This window comes from Phoca vitulina, unplaced genomic scaffold, assembly GCF_004348235.1.
Source record: "Phoca vitulina isolate PV1807 unplaced genomic scaffold, GSC_HSeal_1.0 scaffold26, whole genome shotgun sequence".
In the NCBI taxonomy this organism is placed as follows: Eukaryota; Metazoa; Chordata; class Mammalia; order Carnivora; family Phocidae; genus Phoca; species Phoca vitulina.
The window spans coordinates 20,908,751-20,924,082 of NW_022589729.1; the positions used below are offsets into that span (position 1 = coordinate 20,908,751).

Here is a 15,332-nt window from a genome sequence, read left to right on the forward strand (position 1 = left end):
CTACGTGTAAAACTAATTGCTTAGACGAGAAGATGCAGAACCACCACACCAGGTGGTCAAGGAGAGGCGAGATTCAAAGTGAGTCTGGAGGGCTCTGCTTTCTCTCCCTCCCACCCCACCCACAGTAAGCAGCCAGGAAGAGCTGGGTGCCCAGATAGGACAGTAAACAGAGTTGAAGAGGCAACACAGAAGGATGGATAAATGATCCAGAGGGAGAAAGGGAGGAGACAGAGGATTTAATAGATCCTGACCTTGCTCCTGCAGGGAAGGTGGCAAGGGGTAGCCTGTAAGTCCTCATTCTTGCTCTGTCCCTGACCAGCTGTGTCAAAGGGAAAACTTCTGACCCCTGCCAAAAGGACCAAAAAATTCTTCTTGCCTCAATTTCCCCCGTTACAGGAGACCTATGAGACCTAAGATGTCCAGGCTGCTTTGGAAACCCAGAAGTCCAGGTTCCTTCTCACCCTGGACATTGAGCCCCCAAACACGCCCTGAATTTGAAGTGGTCTCATGCTTCTGATGGATGGATGCTGGTTAAGTGCTGTCAGGAGGCAGGGGGATGGACACATTGACTTCTTCAGTCCCCTTCCAGCCTGAACCCTGCCCTTCCTTTTTCCCTCCCCTCGGCTCCCCCCCCCCCCACTTCTTTGGGACTAGCAAGGGGAAAGCAGGCAGGCCGCCTGGCTAGGAGTAATTGAAAGGAGCAGATGAGAGGAGAATGTGTGTCCTCCCCCACCTCCCCTGCCCCACGGGGGCTGCTGAGAAATGAAAACTAATCAAATTACACCGACGGCCTCCCTCCCCGTGCACAGGAGCCAGCCCAGGCTGGGGCAGGCAGGCTGGGGGGGGGGTGCTGGGGGGAGAGGGAAGGGAATCACATCTAATCCACTGTAAACGTCTTGATGTGCAGCAACAGCTTAGGGGGGGCTCAGGTTTCTGCGGCATTGGCTATATTTATCTCTGGTTCCATGCCAGCAGGGAGGGTTTAAATGGCACCCAGCAGTTGGCGTGAGGGGCTGCAGGAGCTTGGGGGCCAGTGGCAGGAACAAGGCTTTTCCGACCCCATGGAGCTCTATGAGACATCCCCCTACTTCTACCAGGAACCCCACTTCTATGACGGGGAGAACTACCTGCCCGTCCACCTCCAGGCCTTCGAGCCGCCAGGCTACGAGCGGACTGAGCTCAGCCTGAGCCCCGAGGCCCGAGGGCCCCTCGAGGACAAGGGGCTGGGGACCCCCGAGCACTGCCTGGGCCAGTGCCTGCCGTGGGCGTGCAAGGTGTGTAAGAGGAAGTCGGTGTCAGTGGACCGGCGGCGTGCGGCCACACTGAGGGAGAAGCGCAGGCTCAAGAAGGTGAATGAGGCCTTCGAGGCCCTGAAGAGGAGCACCCTGCTCAACCCCAACCAGCGGCTGCCCAAGGTGGAGATCCTGCGCAGCGCCATCCAGTACATCGAGCGCCTGCAGGCCCTGCTCAGCTCCCTCAACCAGGAAGAGCGGGACCTCCGCTACCGAGGCGGGGGCGGGCCCCAGCCAGGGGTAAGTGGCTGTCCCACCCAGGTGCCCCAGGGGGAGGGGCACAGGAGGCACCTGGACGGCCTGGGGACCCCAGTGTGGGGCTCGGTCAGAGAGTTGGAGTAGATGGCAGGTGGGATCTTACAGGGGCCACAGGACCCCCTCCTTTGTCAGAGCTGGGCTGTCCAGTTGACCTCCGGTGTCCCTTTGTCCTTTCAGGCCAAGCTAAAGGCAGTGGGGAGAAGCAGATGTGGAGGGGGGTGGCAGAGGACCGAAGGAGGGATCCAAGAGCAAGTCCAGAGTCAGCCTGGGTGGGAGTGAGAATTAATCCCAGCGCCTGGGGATGGGGCCTGAAAGTGGCCAAGTGCCGCTTTGTAGCCCCCACCCCACACCATCCTGTGTATGTGGCTGAGCAGAGAGAACACCTACCCAGTGTCTCTCCCAGAGCCCCAGCCAGCCTGCACCTGCTTCCTTCACCCTTATCCTCCACCCTTATCCAAGGGTCAGGAAAACCAGGGACCCCTTTATCCTGGGTGTCCTGCCAGGACAGAATCACCACCCAGGATGGAGGACAGGAAAGGCCTGGAAGCAGGGGCTCCTGTGGCCAGGCGGGGGCATGAAAGTTGCTGATTGTGAAGATCCTGAGGCTCGGGGTGCCCTGGGCTGGAGGGCTGCAGCTTACATGCCACCCTCCAACCCCACAATGGGAGCTTTTGCTCATTGGAACTGGACAGAGAGACACCACCAAAAATGGCCTGTGCTCTGACCTTGGGCCTTCACCCTGTCTTGCAGGTGCCCAGTGAATGCAGCTCCCACAGCGCCTCCTGCAGTCCAGAGTGGGGCAGCACACTGGAGTTTGGCCCCAACACAGGGGGTAAGTGAGACCCTCACCCTCAGAACTTTGGCTCAACCCCATCAGCCTGTCTCTAGGCCCAGTTGTCTCCTTTTACCTTACTTCTGCTCCAGCCCTCTTCCTTTGGTCTCTCCAGGGAACTGCTGAACCCGGGGCCCCAAATGGTGGGCCGCAAGGCCCTATGCCTCCTCGAGACCTTGACCAGCTAAGGATCAGTCTAGGCCTCCTACAGCTCCCCAGCCCGTGCCTGGGGCCTGACCTTCTCCACGGAGAGGAGAATGTCTCTGCCCCAGGGGTCCCTGGGAATTGCTGAGTCAGTGCAGCGCGACTGGGCCAGCAAAGGGCAGTTCCAGTCTCCAGGATATGCCGTCCTGGCTCCACCTCGGAGTAGCTGCTTTCAAATTCTAACCCAACTAGGGGAGTTCGGAGAGGAGGCACACGCGTTCAGTGCACACACGCATGGCACTGGGAAAGGCATGGGCTGGGGGGTAGGATTCTTGAGTTTTGTTCACCTATCTGTCCGGGAAAACCTGTGCCAGCCCCAAAGAGCTCACTCCCTGCCCTGGGTCTTGAGACCCCCTTCGTCACCCAGGTAACATCCTCCCCCCTTCTCCTTACAGATCACCTGCTCACAGCTGACCCTACGGATGCTCACAACCTGCACTCTCTCACCTCCATTGTGGACAGCATCACAGTGGAAGATGTCTCTGTGGCCTTTCCAGATGAAACCATACCTAACTGAGACCGTCTGCCAGGCCGGGTGTCCGTGGGACCCCCACACTGGCCACAGATGCCACCACCTCGGCAGCACGGGCTTCCTAAGCCAGGCTGTCCTGATGCCAGAAAGCCAGCCCTGGGGCTGCCAAATGCCAGACTAGCCCCTTCCTCCTCCATATAAGGTTAACTCGCCACCCAGAGAGGGAATGGATGCTCTCATTTAGCTGACTCCTTACAGCAAGGAGCATCCTGTTTCCAGGGAGATAAAGCAGGGGACCAGAGTGCCCCTCGCGTGGGCCCCGTCAGGGGGGCAAACTCAGGAGCTTCCCTTTGTTCATAATGCAGCCAATTCCACCCCCTCAAGAGAAACAGTCTGAGAGCTGAAGACAGTGTCCTGAGCAGGACGGGCTGTGTACATCTCCTGTTCTTGTCTCTTCCCGATGCCAGCGGCTGGGCTGGGCCTGCCCTGAATCGAGGGAGAAGAAAGGGAGAGGAACAATCCTCTGTTCCCAAGTCCCTGGGGGGCCAAGCTTTTGCAGTGAATCCTGGGAACCTTCCAGTGGTTTTATGTTTTGTGTTGTTTGTAAAGCCGCCATCTGACCAAGGTCTCCTGTGCACAAGTTGCCAGGGATAGGCAGGGAGGGGGGCAGGGGCTCTCGGGGTGATTTCTTTTCTTAACTAAGCATTGTGTGGTTTTGACATTGTTTTGTAATTTTTTTTTTTTGCTAACTTATTTGGATTTCTTTTTTAAAAAATGAATAAAGACTGGGTGCTAGAAGAGCGTCTGTGATGATGTGGAGGGAGGGGGTGGCCGCCGCTCCTGCCCCTCCCCCTCGGTGGTGCAGACAACTCCCTCAGGTGCCTCCTAAGGACTGGACCTGGTAGGGTTCCAAAAGCAGCTCCAAAAGATAGCTGAGCAGCTATCTTGCTGGTGGTCACCAGGTGCTGGGAGCCCTGCTCTTTTTACCACCATGAAGGAAGCTGGGTGTGGTCCACCGGCTGGGTGAAGACCAGATCCACAAACACCTCGAGATCCAGAGGAAAGCCTGGCCAGCATTCTGTGGCACGCTTCCTTACTCATGGGCACTGCAACAGTCTATGTGCTCCGTCTTAAATCCCAAGAGGTCCAGTCCCTTCCAACTAATGAACATGCTCTCTGGCCAGCACTCATCCCACCACCAGCAGGCGGGGTTGTAGAGTGGGAATTTGTGGGTTTCCCCTCCCTAATCCCTGCCTCTCCTCTGGTGTGACATTACCAGGGGCCCTGCAGGAAAGTGGGAGGTGAATAAATCAGCGTGATTGAGGTCAGACACTGTCCATTCCCTGCAGGCCAACCAGCATGTCCCCCTCGCCACACCCTTCCATCTCTCCAGGCTGAAGGGGATCCTGGCCCCCTGCCCACAGTTCAGAGGATGAAGGCAGTTCTGCTGGGGGCAGAGGGAGGGCCTCACAAAGAACAATCAAAGGAAGAGAAGCTGGGGTTCTCTTCATGGGATGCTGTATCTTCCAACTACTGGCTGAAGGGAGAAGGTGGGTGGAAAATTGAGAAGATTCTGGACATAAATTACATAAGGACTAGCTGGGGAGATAGCAGGAGCTAGAATTTGAATGGACCATGAACATCTACTAAAAATTTTATTAACTCCAACTGCTTTAGGCTGAATTTGTCTGATTTCTTACAAATTGTAAGTTTCAGAATCATTACAGAAGTCTGGGGATTCGGAGCGTGATACATTCTAGCCCCCACCCAATTCTTCCAGGCCCCTGTTTGGGACTTCGCCCAGTTTAACCTTCCAGGCTCTGGGACCCATTCTGCACTTGCTCTGGGCTTAGCGGGACCATCTCTCCCATATCTGCCCTCCAGACTTGCTCCTGAAGAGGGCTGTCAACTCCCCACTCCCAGAAACTCTGCCTAAGGAAGAGAGGAGGAAGCCCCAGAGTAGGCTCACAGACCAAGGTAAGGGTGCAGAAGGGAGCAGCCCCCCCGCCCCGGGGCCTATTTGTCTCCAACAACCAGTCAGGGTTAGGCCTATTGGGAGTCACAGACTGGCTTCATCTGCCCTATCTGTGGGGTTTTCTTCTTGAGTCTGTGTCCCTGTGTTTACAGTCTCACCTTCTTGGAAGGGCCGGAGAGGAATACCTATGTCATTTGCATGACTCTTAGCTCCCCCTGACTCACTGCCCTTGGAGATGAGGAGATCCCCACAAGCCTGGGTGCAACACCTTGGCTCTCAAGTCTACATTCACTCCCTTACTATCCACTAAAAACACTAAACTACACATTCAAAGGGGGGGGGTCTGCTCCCCTCAAGTTCATTTCCTCTGTCCCTGGTGCCTCCCAAGCTCCTAGGTGGATACAATCCCACCACCTTCAGTTGCCCTGCTTCTCACTGGGGAGCTAGGGGCAGTAAAGGACAAGCGTACTCGTCTCTACTACACAGCTGATAGGCTCTGGAGTGGCTGACATATTTTCTAAGTTTATTCTTCTTCACTCATCACGTCAATTGGAAACTGAGGTTCATATTCCTAACCTGGTTAGAATGAACAGTCCTCAGTAATGGCCATCAGGGTCAACTGTTCCTGATCATTGTCAGGGGTGGCCATTGTCTACCTATTTTTTCTTTGGTCTTTAAGTCCTTAAGCTTCCCACCAGAGCGACAAGCTGCTGGGATCTCAAAGGTGTGAACAGCAAACTTTGCCAAATGGAAGCCCAACCTCACCCATTATTTGCACAGAATAAACGACTGTCATCAAAGCACTGAGCCTTTCCTAAAATAAATGCTTAGCCTTCACAATTAAATTACAGATAAGACTCCAATTAATGAATAATGAGTGGTAGTTCTTTAGGGAAATTAGCTTAAATCCAGTCGCCAGTGGAAGTACCTGCAATAAATCAAACCGGGTTAATCAAATGTTACCTAATAATGGACTTTACATCCTCTAGAACGTAAAGATAAGAATTACTGGGAATTGGCATCCCAGTTGTCAGTGTGTAAATAGGAACTTCTTAGAGTGTTTAGCTAATTAGCGTGAACTGCAGAATGCTTCCAGTACTATTTGTTGCTTCAAGTACCATTGGTTGCTTAGGTATCCAACTTCTCAAGGTCATCTATCTGGTCAGCTGGAAAACGATTTCAGTGCTGCCGGTATAGTAGCTGGTAGGAACACCTGGAGAGGGAGGTGGAGGGGGGACAATGGAAGGTGAGAGGAGAGGAGCCCCCTCAAATCAGGCATCTGTTGCATGGATAGAACCCTATCACCAACATGTCACATCCCTTGGACTTGTCTGACTTCCTGGCTTCTGGGCTCCAGGCTGGAGCTGAGGTGCCCGGTGGTGCACCAAAGCTCAAGAAGGACTGAAGGTTCCAGGTTCGGCTGGAGTCTTGGCTAAGGACCCATAGGCCAGGCCTGGGTGGGAACCCCAAATCTCCACCCCATGGCAATTCTGGCTGTGCCTCTCCTCCCAGCCACAGGCAACCACCAGACACAGACTCTGCCTCTCACTCTGCCTGGAACATTCCTAAGGGAGGCAAAGGAAAGTGCTCTAGAAAAGAAATCTAGAATCTTCTTTCTTTTCTACAAACGCTGACAGAAACATGATGTTGGGGTCTCATCTCAAGTTCAGCACGTCTATAACTAAACTCACATTTCCACGTACGCTCGCTCCTTCCACATTCCCCATCCCAGTGGATGGCAACACTGGGAAACAGTTTTCAATCCAAAAAAAAAGTTTTTCTGGATTCTTTCAGATCTCATCCTGTAGCTAGCTGGTCACCACGGCTGGTCAATTCTACCTCCGTGGAGTGGGTGGGAAGGGACCCCCAGAGGCTTGCAGGCACTAGGCCAGCACCTTCCCTCCTTTGTGTGCCCTTCCTGGGTCACAGGTTGCCTTGTCTTGCTCCCATCCTGTCACCTGTGCCCATGGACCCTGCCACCCTGTGCCATCAGTGTTTGGGACAGTGGTAGCCCTGGAAAGGATTTGGTGTATTATGCTGCTCTCAAGGAATCCACAATTTAGGTGAGCAGAAGAAACGTAGTCCACAGAAGCCAAGTGCCACATGAGTGTGGGTTTGGGAAAGGGAGCTGGGGCAGGGGGGGCCAAGGGGCAGAGGCTTGAGCTCACTTAAAACAGAAGCAAATAAAAGAGAGAGAGAGAGAGAAGCAAGTAACATTTGGTAGGCAGTCCTGGCGTTGGGTCAGAAGTTCTAACATACATATTGTAGTAAAAGGACAAGCACTGCAGTCAGAAGACTTAGCTTGGGAACCTACATCTGTCTCTCACCAGCTGTGTGGTCTGAGCCTTACAATTTCCTGTTCTGCAAAACAGCCAAGATAACACATCTCAGGGCTGTGAGGATTAAATGAGCTAATACATTGAGCATGCTTAAACGGTATCTGGCACATAATAGTTCCCAATAAATTTTACTTTAATAATAATCCTCCTAAAAACCCTCTGAGATAAGGTTGATTCATTTATTCACTCGAGTGTGTCCATCTAGGGACCCGAAGATCAATAAGACAGACCCAAGGGCCTTCCTCACAGCCCCCTGTGGGAACGGACGAGGAGAAAGGCTGCCTAGCATGGTGGGGTGCAGAGTGCCAGGGAGCAAAGGGTCGTTGCTTATCTAATTCGGCTGGGGAGGGCCTGGTCATGCCTCCCAGGTGATGCTCCAAGTGGGTCTGGAAGGTTCGTTGCTTCAAAGGGAAGGCGAGAGGCACTCGTGTTGCCTTCTGGTAATGGGGCTGAGGGACCGACGTTTCTGAGTTTGGTGGACTCAGACTGGTGAGTGAGGGGGCGTCAGAGCCAAGTCACAGGCAGCCCGTCATGCTACATGGAGGGGGTGGGCCTCTGATCGACAGGCAGAGGGGGCTGCTGCAGCGTGAGCCGAGGGGTGATCTGAGCAGGGGCCGTGGAGGGGCAGTGGCCCTGGGAGCCTTGTGAAAGGCCAGGAGGAGGGCGGAGCTGGACCAGGTGAGTAGAGAGGAAGAAGAGGAAGAAATCAAGCCCAGCATCAGGGCTCCTCACTCCTTTTCCTAATTCCCTTGGCACAAGCAACCTAAACATCAGCCTTTCTAGCAATCCCATAGTTAGGTAAGTAAACAGAAGGTTCCGGACTTTATGTCTTTAAAACTCGGATGTTTACTTCCCAGAGGACTGTGGAGGAAGCTGGACAGGTCAGCTGAGCTCTAAGTTTAAAAAAAAAAAAAGACCAGAGCCATGTGTAGGTTGTCTTAAAACCAGGCTGTTTATTGATACGTACACACCCACACTCACACTCATCCACACCCGCACACCCATTCCTGATGCACTGAGCCGGTACAGTACTGAGAAGGGAACCGACAAGATACAGGAGGCTGGTGAGGGGGGTTCGGGGCACTGGCGACTCTCCAAAACTACACTGACTGTGAGGCAAGGGAGACACCAGGATAACAGCCTTCCATCACTGTATCACGAATTCTCTTGTCCGTCACCTCCCTGCAATACTCCCCAGGATGCCCTGAATAGACCCAGGTACATGGCCAACCATGACGGGGTGAAGTTGTGGAGGAGAAGCTGGGGCTGAATCTCCCACTTGGCCAGTCCATCAAAAGTGCCCGGATGCAGACAGAGGGCCTGGTGGTCCCCAACTCCACCAATCTTAGGAAACTGGGGTTTCTCCATAATCCTAATATCCATTACCCAGGGATAGGGGCCTTTTCTCTCCATCCAACTCATTTGCTGCTCAAGAACGCCTCCAGCTCCGTTCGCAGCAGCCTGCTGGGCAGCGAGGGCCAGGAACAATGAGGGAGAATCAGAGCAGCTGACTGCCGTGCCCACACCTGGGGAGCCCCCTCGGCCCCACCACGGGTGGACCTCTTCTCTACTGAAAAACAGCAGAAGGCTCCAAGCCCTGGCACCTCCAAGCCCTGGCATCGCTCCATCACTCCTTCTGGCCAGGGTGCTCTGACCCACTATCCCACCTGCTAGCCGAGCCCCTGCCCAGAACGCAAGTCGATCAGGTTGCAAACCAGCTGCTCAGCCACCGGTAGGAAGGCTCGGCCCCGGCGCTTCTCCAGGAAACCTGCTCCAGATACTCTTCCTCTCCTCTCACTGGGGTCCATCACCTCACCCTGAACTTGGGTCCCAACACTTCCAGGCATTTTGGCAGGATGAGGAAGTGGCTAAGGAGGAGGGGTTTCTTGGGAATGACATTCCGACAAAACCGGGACCTCTATCCCTAAGTCCCGGTTGCCACCAAGCAGCTGAGGAAAGCAATTAAAATGATGGAGGCTGGGGGGGGGGGGGGGCTGTCTCCGGAATTTCTGGAGGAGGCAGTCCCTGCACACCAAAAGAGCCCTGAACAAGGAGTGGGAGATTTAAGGGCAAGCAGGAGAGTGATGGCCTTCACCAACATTGGATTTCCTGGACCTGGGATAAGACTCACGGAAGGGGAAGCTTTATTTTCTTCCCAAGAGATCAGGGGAAGAGAGCCTCACACTACCTTTTCCCAAATCTGATTTGGAGGTCAATGTATCTTCAATCCACCCATCGTGTATATTCTTAGGGGCTGGATTACTAAAGAGGTAGGGCAGAGGAGGACAGCAGGGAAGGAATACTGGGAGCAGAGTGGTCAGTGCCTGGGTAGTTCTCTTCTGCCCCAGAGCCAAGACCCCACACAAGCCCCCAGCCCTGCCCCAACAGCAGCTCTCCCGTACACCTTATGGCTGGGGCAGGACAGGACGCATTCCCCCTGCCTTTGGAGCTTCACACTAACACAGGCCATTGGCTCTCCGTCTAGCTGGCCGGCCTGCACCTCTCCCTGGGCGGGAGGGTTGAGAGTTTCCCCATCCTTAACCTTGGCTCAAAGCTCAGGGGGCCATTTTTCTCAGATTTTCCCCCAAATCACGTTTGGGATTCATCTTAAGCAAGGGCCTGGAATCACCACCTTAGCCTTCCTCCTCCCCCAGCCTCACCATCCTGAGAGAGAACGGGGCCTTCTGCAGCGCCTCCCAGCCCCCAAAGAGGTCCTGGACACAGGAGCTGCCCTTGTGGAGATGAGGTGGGAAAGGGGTGACGCTGGGAGTGCCGAAACCAGATGTCAGACAGCTGGGATGTGCACAGGGACCGGAAGGCCCAAGAGCCTGAGCAAGGCAGAGTCTGAAGTGCCATTTTCTTGGAAGGGCCATCCCCAGCCCTTGGCACATGTCCCGGTCTCTGGTGCAGGTCGCAGTCCAGACCAGGCCAGGTCCAGAAGAAGGAGGGTGAAGTCACACCCGGCCCTGGGCTACTGCTGTCCTGTCCCTTCTGCAGAATCCCAAGCACGGACAACTTGGACACCCAGCCACAGCCACAAGAGACTTACAAAGGACACACGGTAGGACTCAGGGTAGTGGGATGCCGAGGGGGTGGACGAGTATATTCTGAGATCCAGGGCAACTGGAAAGTCACCGACGAGACTAGGAGCCGTGAGAGGACGGGGAACGAGCAGGAGGGGCCAGGGCCAGCTGAGCCTGTGAAACCCAGCCGGAGGACGCTGGCCCAGGGGGCCGTGGCTAGTCCCGAAAGGCGGAGAGCATGTGTCCGTAGAGATAGTGGGAGCGAGCTGAGAGAGAGAGAGAGGGAGAGAGAGAGGCATTGCGCCGTGAGCGGGGAGTCGTCCCGGGGGGCCAGGGGGTGCAGAGGCGTGAGCGCAAGCTTGCAAGCGCCAGGCGCCCCGGCAGCGGCGGAAGCAGAGGGGGGCAGGCCGGGCGGGGGGCAGCGCGCGCGAGCAGCGGCGGGAGGGGGGGGGGCGTGCGGCGGGGGGGGCGGGGGCGTGCGGCCCGGGCCCCGCCCACTTACCCCGCACCACGGGCACACCCCCGCGAGGGCCGGGGCGGGAGGGGGGGGGTCAGCAGGAGTAGGTCCGAACCGTGGAGGGCTCCAGTCTCGGCGCCCCCGCCGTCCCGGCTGGGAGGAGTCGGCGGCCGCGGGAGAACACAGGGCGGCGGTTAGTGCGCGCGCTCCGGGGGCCCGCCCCGCCGGCCCGCCCGCCGGCCCGGCGGCAGCGTTAGTGCAGCGGCGCCCGCAGGCCCCTCCGGCGGCCCGTCACTCACCCTCCGGCGTGATCTTCTTGGGCGGCGCGGGCGGGGGCTGCAGCGGCCCCAGGCTGGCCACGCGGAAGGCGGCCGGGAGCGTCTCCGCCGAGGCGCCGAGCAGGCCGCCGTGCGGCTCCCGCGGCCGGAAGCGCTTCCTCCAGGACGGCGCGCGCCGGAACACCTTGTCCTCGCCCTGCACGCGACACGCGGAGGCCCTCACTCCCTGCCCGCGCGAAGGGCCCTCGCGGCCGCTTCCAGGGGTGCCGCTCCCGGCCCGCCCGAGGGCGGGGGGCTGGGGGGGGAGGGTCACCTCCCCTTTCGGGCTTAAGGAGACGACTCCCAGGGGCCCCTGCAGGCTCCGAGACTCCCCGCCTCCAGGTGGGGTGGCGTCCCCGCTGGTCCGACCTGTCACCATCCTGCAGCATCCTGGAACTGTTGCCCTGCCCAGCCCCGTCATCTCAACCCGGCCTGCGGAGGCCCACTGGCCTTTCAAGTATCCCCCCACCCTCAGCCTCATGCCATGGGAAGTGGGCAGCGGCCAGCCCCCCCGCCCCCCACGCCTCCTGCCTTCACTCTGGCTTCGGCCCGGTGCGCTGGAAGTGCACCCGGCCAGGAGTCGGGAGACCCGGCTGCCATTTTACTAGCTCCGTGTCCCTGGGCAAGTTAAGGGACCTCTCTGAGCTTCCGTTTCTGTAAAATAGGAAGGACATCATCTGCCTTATCTCTTTCTCAGGCTGCCTATCCCTAATGGGATCGAGTGAGAGCACCTAGTGACAGTGATGGGTCAGGTGGCTGGCCGATCAGAGGCAGGCTCCTCCAAAGGCCTCTCTCTGCCAAAGGGCACCCAGAGCCATAACCCTACAGGACGCCCCTCTGCACAGGCTTCCCCAGCCCACCCTGAGGAGCCCACTTCCACCCTGCTTGGCAGCCATGTCTAATCTCCCCCACCCCCAAGCCAACCCCTGTGTTCTCAGAACTGGTGCAGGCAGAGAGCTGCCAGAGGAACAAGGGACACTAACCCACCAGTTCTTGCCTCAACAACCCCTCCCAGCCCCAAGCCCTTGGGGTTTGCTGCTTGTGCCCTGCGGAGGCCAAACGCTCCTATCGCTTCTTGGCACCATGTGCCTCTGTCCCAGCACCCACCCTAGTATCATTTTTTCATGTACTTATGAGATTATTTCATTAAGCTCTCCCTCTCCTTCTCCCTCCACTCCCTCAACTCTCTCCCTCTCACTTTCAAATTCTGTGCTCCACAGGACAGAGACCATGATCTTTTTTGTTCCAACCAGTGTATCCCCAGCCCCAAAGGTAGTGCCTGGGAAAATTGTACGCACTCAGTAAATATTTGTTAAATGAATGGATGGCAGCTGGCTTCCTATGCAGGCATCCCATCTGTGAGTTCATCAGGAACTTTCCTCATCATTTCTGTCCGCTCCATGATCCTGCCCTTAACCTAGCCCAGAGTGCTTTCCCTTTCTCTCTCTCTCTCCCTCCCTCCCTGCTTCCTTCCCCCTCTCTCTCTTTTCATTTCCACCTTCTGCCAACCCTAAGACTTGTGTCTGTATCGCTTGTCCCCTAAAAGATATCCTTCCTGCTCCTCTCCTCTTTTCCCTGGAGTCCTGCTCTCCATGTAGGGGGAGAATTCGATGCAACCCTCCAGGGCCTTGAAGCTAGAGAGGGGAAACTGAGAACCAGAATTGACAGAGGAAACAGTTCAAGAGACCAGCTCAAGGTTGCTGATGCTGTTAGATGGCTGGACAGGAAGCAGGCTCCCTGGATCTCTGACCTCCCCTGCACCCACCACCACCAAATCCCACCTTATTCCCAGAACCTGGCCTTCGACTTTGAGCTTCCTGCAAGAACCAGTCCTCTGCAGCCCCACACCTAGCTGCATCCCAGAAATCCCTCTGTGCTGCCAAGATGACATCATCTACTCAATAACCCCACCCCAATGTCTGAAGCCAGAGAGGCTGGGTAGCTCTACATGCTTCCGGGAGGCAGCAGGATGTGGGGGAGAGAAGAGGAATCAGATACACTTTCACCCATCCCTGCTCTGCCATGCATCGGCGTGTGACAGTAGGGAGGTTACCTCTTTGAGCTTAGCTCCTCATCAGTCAGTCCAATGGGATAATAACCCGTCCCACATGATGAGTGTGAGCATAAAATGAGATGTCTGTCACCACTATACCCCTCTGCCTAGGCCAATGCCTGGCCCAGAGTAGGCCTTCAAAGAATATTTTTGTAAGGATGGAAGGAATAAATAGCTTTCTAATTAGAAAGCACCACAGTAAGATATATAGGCATCATTTTTCCAAGCAGCATCAAAGAAAGCTAAGATCCTAGGTGTGTGGAGAATAAGAGGAGGGTTCCACGTAGCAGGGGCATTGGGAAAATTAAGATCTCTGGGAGTGGGGGTAGCTGGTGGGGTCTGGCAATTTATCTCCTTGACAGGAATACATACACACACACACACGTAAATTATGTGTGTGTGTAAATAACACACTCCAAATTTCAAGGTACCTCTGTGAAGAAAATACCCCTCCACAAATTCTGTGTATTCCTGAGTGTGTCCTATCTACTGAAGCAGAACAATCATTCCACAAAGGTGGACTTTAGCCCTGTTAAACCCAATGGAGAAAGACTAATTGATACGTAGGTAACACTAATGGGGTCCCAAAAAAGAGGCCCAAAAGTCTAAACAGAGGCATTGGTCAGGGCAGGGGTGTGTAGAAAGGGACGCTACACAGACCTTGGAGAGCAGAAGAAACAGATCTGATTGAAGATGGAAACATTAAAAATAAATAATCTGGGCTCTTTTTTTAACTTGTTTGGAGCCAAGGCAACCAAGCCTGACCAGATAGGCAAAGGCACGCAAGGCTGGTGATGGGAAAGTGGGGGGAGGGAGGAGGGGAGGGGGAAGAGGAGGAGGGCTGAGGAGGGAGCTGCCTCCTCAGGAGACAGGTACCTTTGGGCAGGCATCTCCAATGGGAGCATTACAGCTCAGGACATCCGGACATTTAGGACAGCCTAAACTCAGGGAAAGGCCTGACGAAACCCAGGGGAAAAGGCCGGTTTTTCACTGGCCAGGGGGGCCAGGAGAGGAGGACCTTAACTTGGCTTGTAGGTAACTCAAGAGTAGAACTGGAGAGGAAACTGCACTGATAAACATCTGGACCAGCGTGTCAAACCACACGGCCGAACCAGCAAGCAGACCCTTCTTTTAAGGACCTCAGCATAACGCCGACCTCCAAACAACCACGCTCTGACAGATGGGAATCCTGAGAAGCAGGCTGGAGTCATGCTGTGTCAAGAGCACTGAGAGATGGGGTCTGAGAAACGAAGAAAAAGGTGTGATCCCAAAGAGATGGCCTTTGGGGGGAACCTTCAATCCTGTGTGGTTAGGAGGGCAGTGGGGCACAGAGTTGGAAGATGCTAGAAGTATAACACATAAGAGCCTTTAGTTTTTGTACAAGGAGTTTCATGGAGACTTCCCTAGGCCTATTGTTAGGTCTGGCCCTGCCCCTCCCCACCCCGAACTCCCTGACTTCATCCCCAACCCCTCCAGCTCTCCTCCCTTAGGCCACCCCACCAATCATCAGCCCAAGGAAAGCACAACTCATGGATTTCAACCCAGCGAACCAACAATGCCCAAATCCCAGAGGCCCCTAATTCACAGCCAAGTACTCACATCATCCAGCTTCCGGTCTGTGCCCAAGGCCAACAGGTTGTTGAACTCTCTTTCCATCACCTGGCGTGCCTGGAGTCCACAGGGTGAGACACGGAGAGATAGGAGGGGTATAGTTAATGACCTCTATGCCATCTTGCTCCTGTTAGGATTCTTTCATATGGAGCACATTAGAAAACTGTAATTTGAACAAAGTAGGACCACAGAATGCATGGATGTGCAGGATTCACTTACTGGGGGAAAGCCCCATATTCTGTCTATACGAGAAAATCATGCATTCCTATCTTTCTGGAGGGGTAAATAAGCATGTAGACCACGGAAAATAAGGATTTAATTTATTTAGATTAAAGAAACATATTTCATAAGGCTCCACATCAAAAATTTAAGCCAGGAGGACTGTGCAGTCATAGATGTTGGTGGCCCTTGGGCTGACTAGTGCCTATAGGCCTTGACTCAGCCTCCCAGGAGCCTCACTCAGCAGGAGATTTGGGAAATGCCAGGAACAACAACGTTT

At 55.3% G+C, this 15,332-nt stretch overlaps 2 protein-coding genes across 7 annotated transcripts in view; one reads left to right on the top strand and one right to left on the bottom strand.

Annotated features, from left to right (window-relative positions):
* The window catches only part of PPFIA4 (PTPRF interacting protein alpha 4), a 69,669-nt gene that overhangs the window by 12,401 nt on the left and 41,936 nt on the right, over nt 1–15,332 (bottom strand). For 4 of the 6 annotated variants that reach the window (XM_032422210.1, XM_032422209.1, XM_032422208.1 and 1 more), the window contains 3 exons: nt 14,822–14,890; nt 11,152–11,326; nt 8,311–10,661 (listed from right to left, as the gene is read on the bottom strand). In XM_032422210.1, coding sequence (XP_032278101.1) covers nt 10,612–10,661; nt 11,152–11,326; nt 14,822–14,890 — 294 coding nt within the window. In that variant the 3' untranslated portion in view covers nt 8,311–10,611. Of the gene's footprint in view, nt 1–8,310; nt 10,662–10,897; nt 11,006–11,151; nt 11,327–14,821; nt 14,891–15,332 lie in introns of those variants that run through there. The other 2 variants (XM_032422207.1, XM_032422205.1) reach the window with 2 other exon arrangements.
* On the top strand, nt 1,062–3,103 carry MYOG (myogenin). The gene is made up of 3 exons (XM_032422211.1): nt 1,062–1,532; nt 2,301–2,382; nt 2,982–3,103. Exons 1-3 carry the CDS (start codon nt 1,062–1,064, stop codon nt 3,101–3,103), a joined length of 675 nt encoding a protein of 224 aa, XP_032278102.1.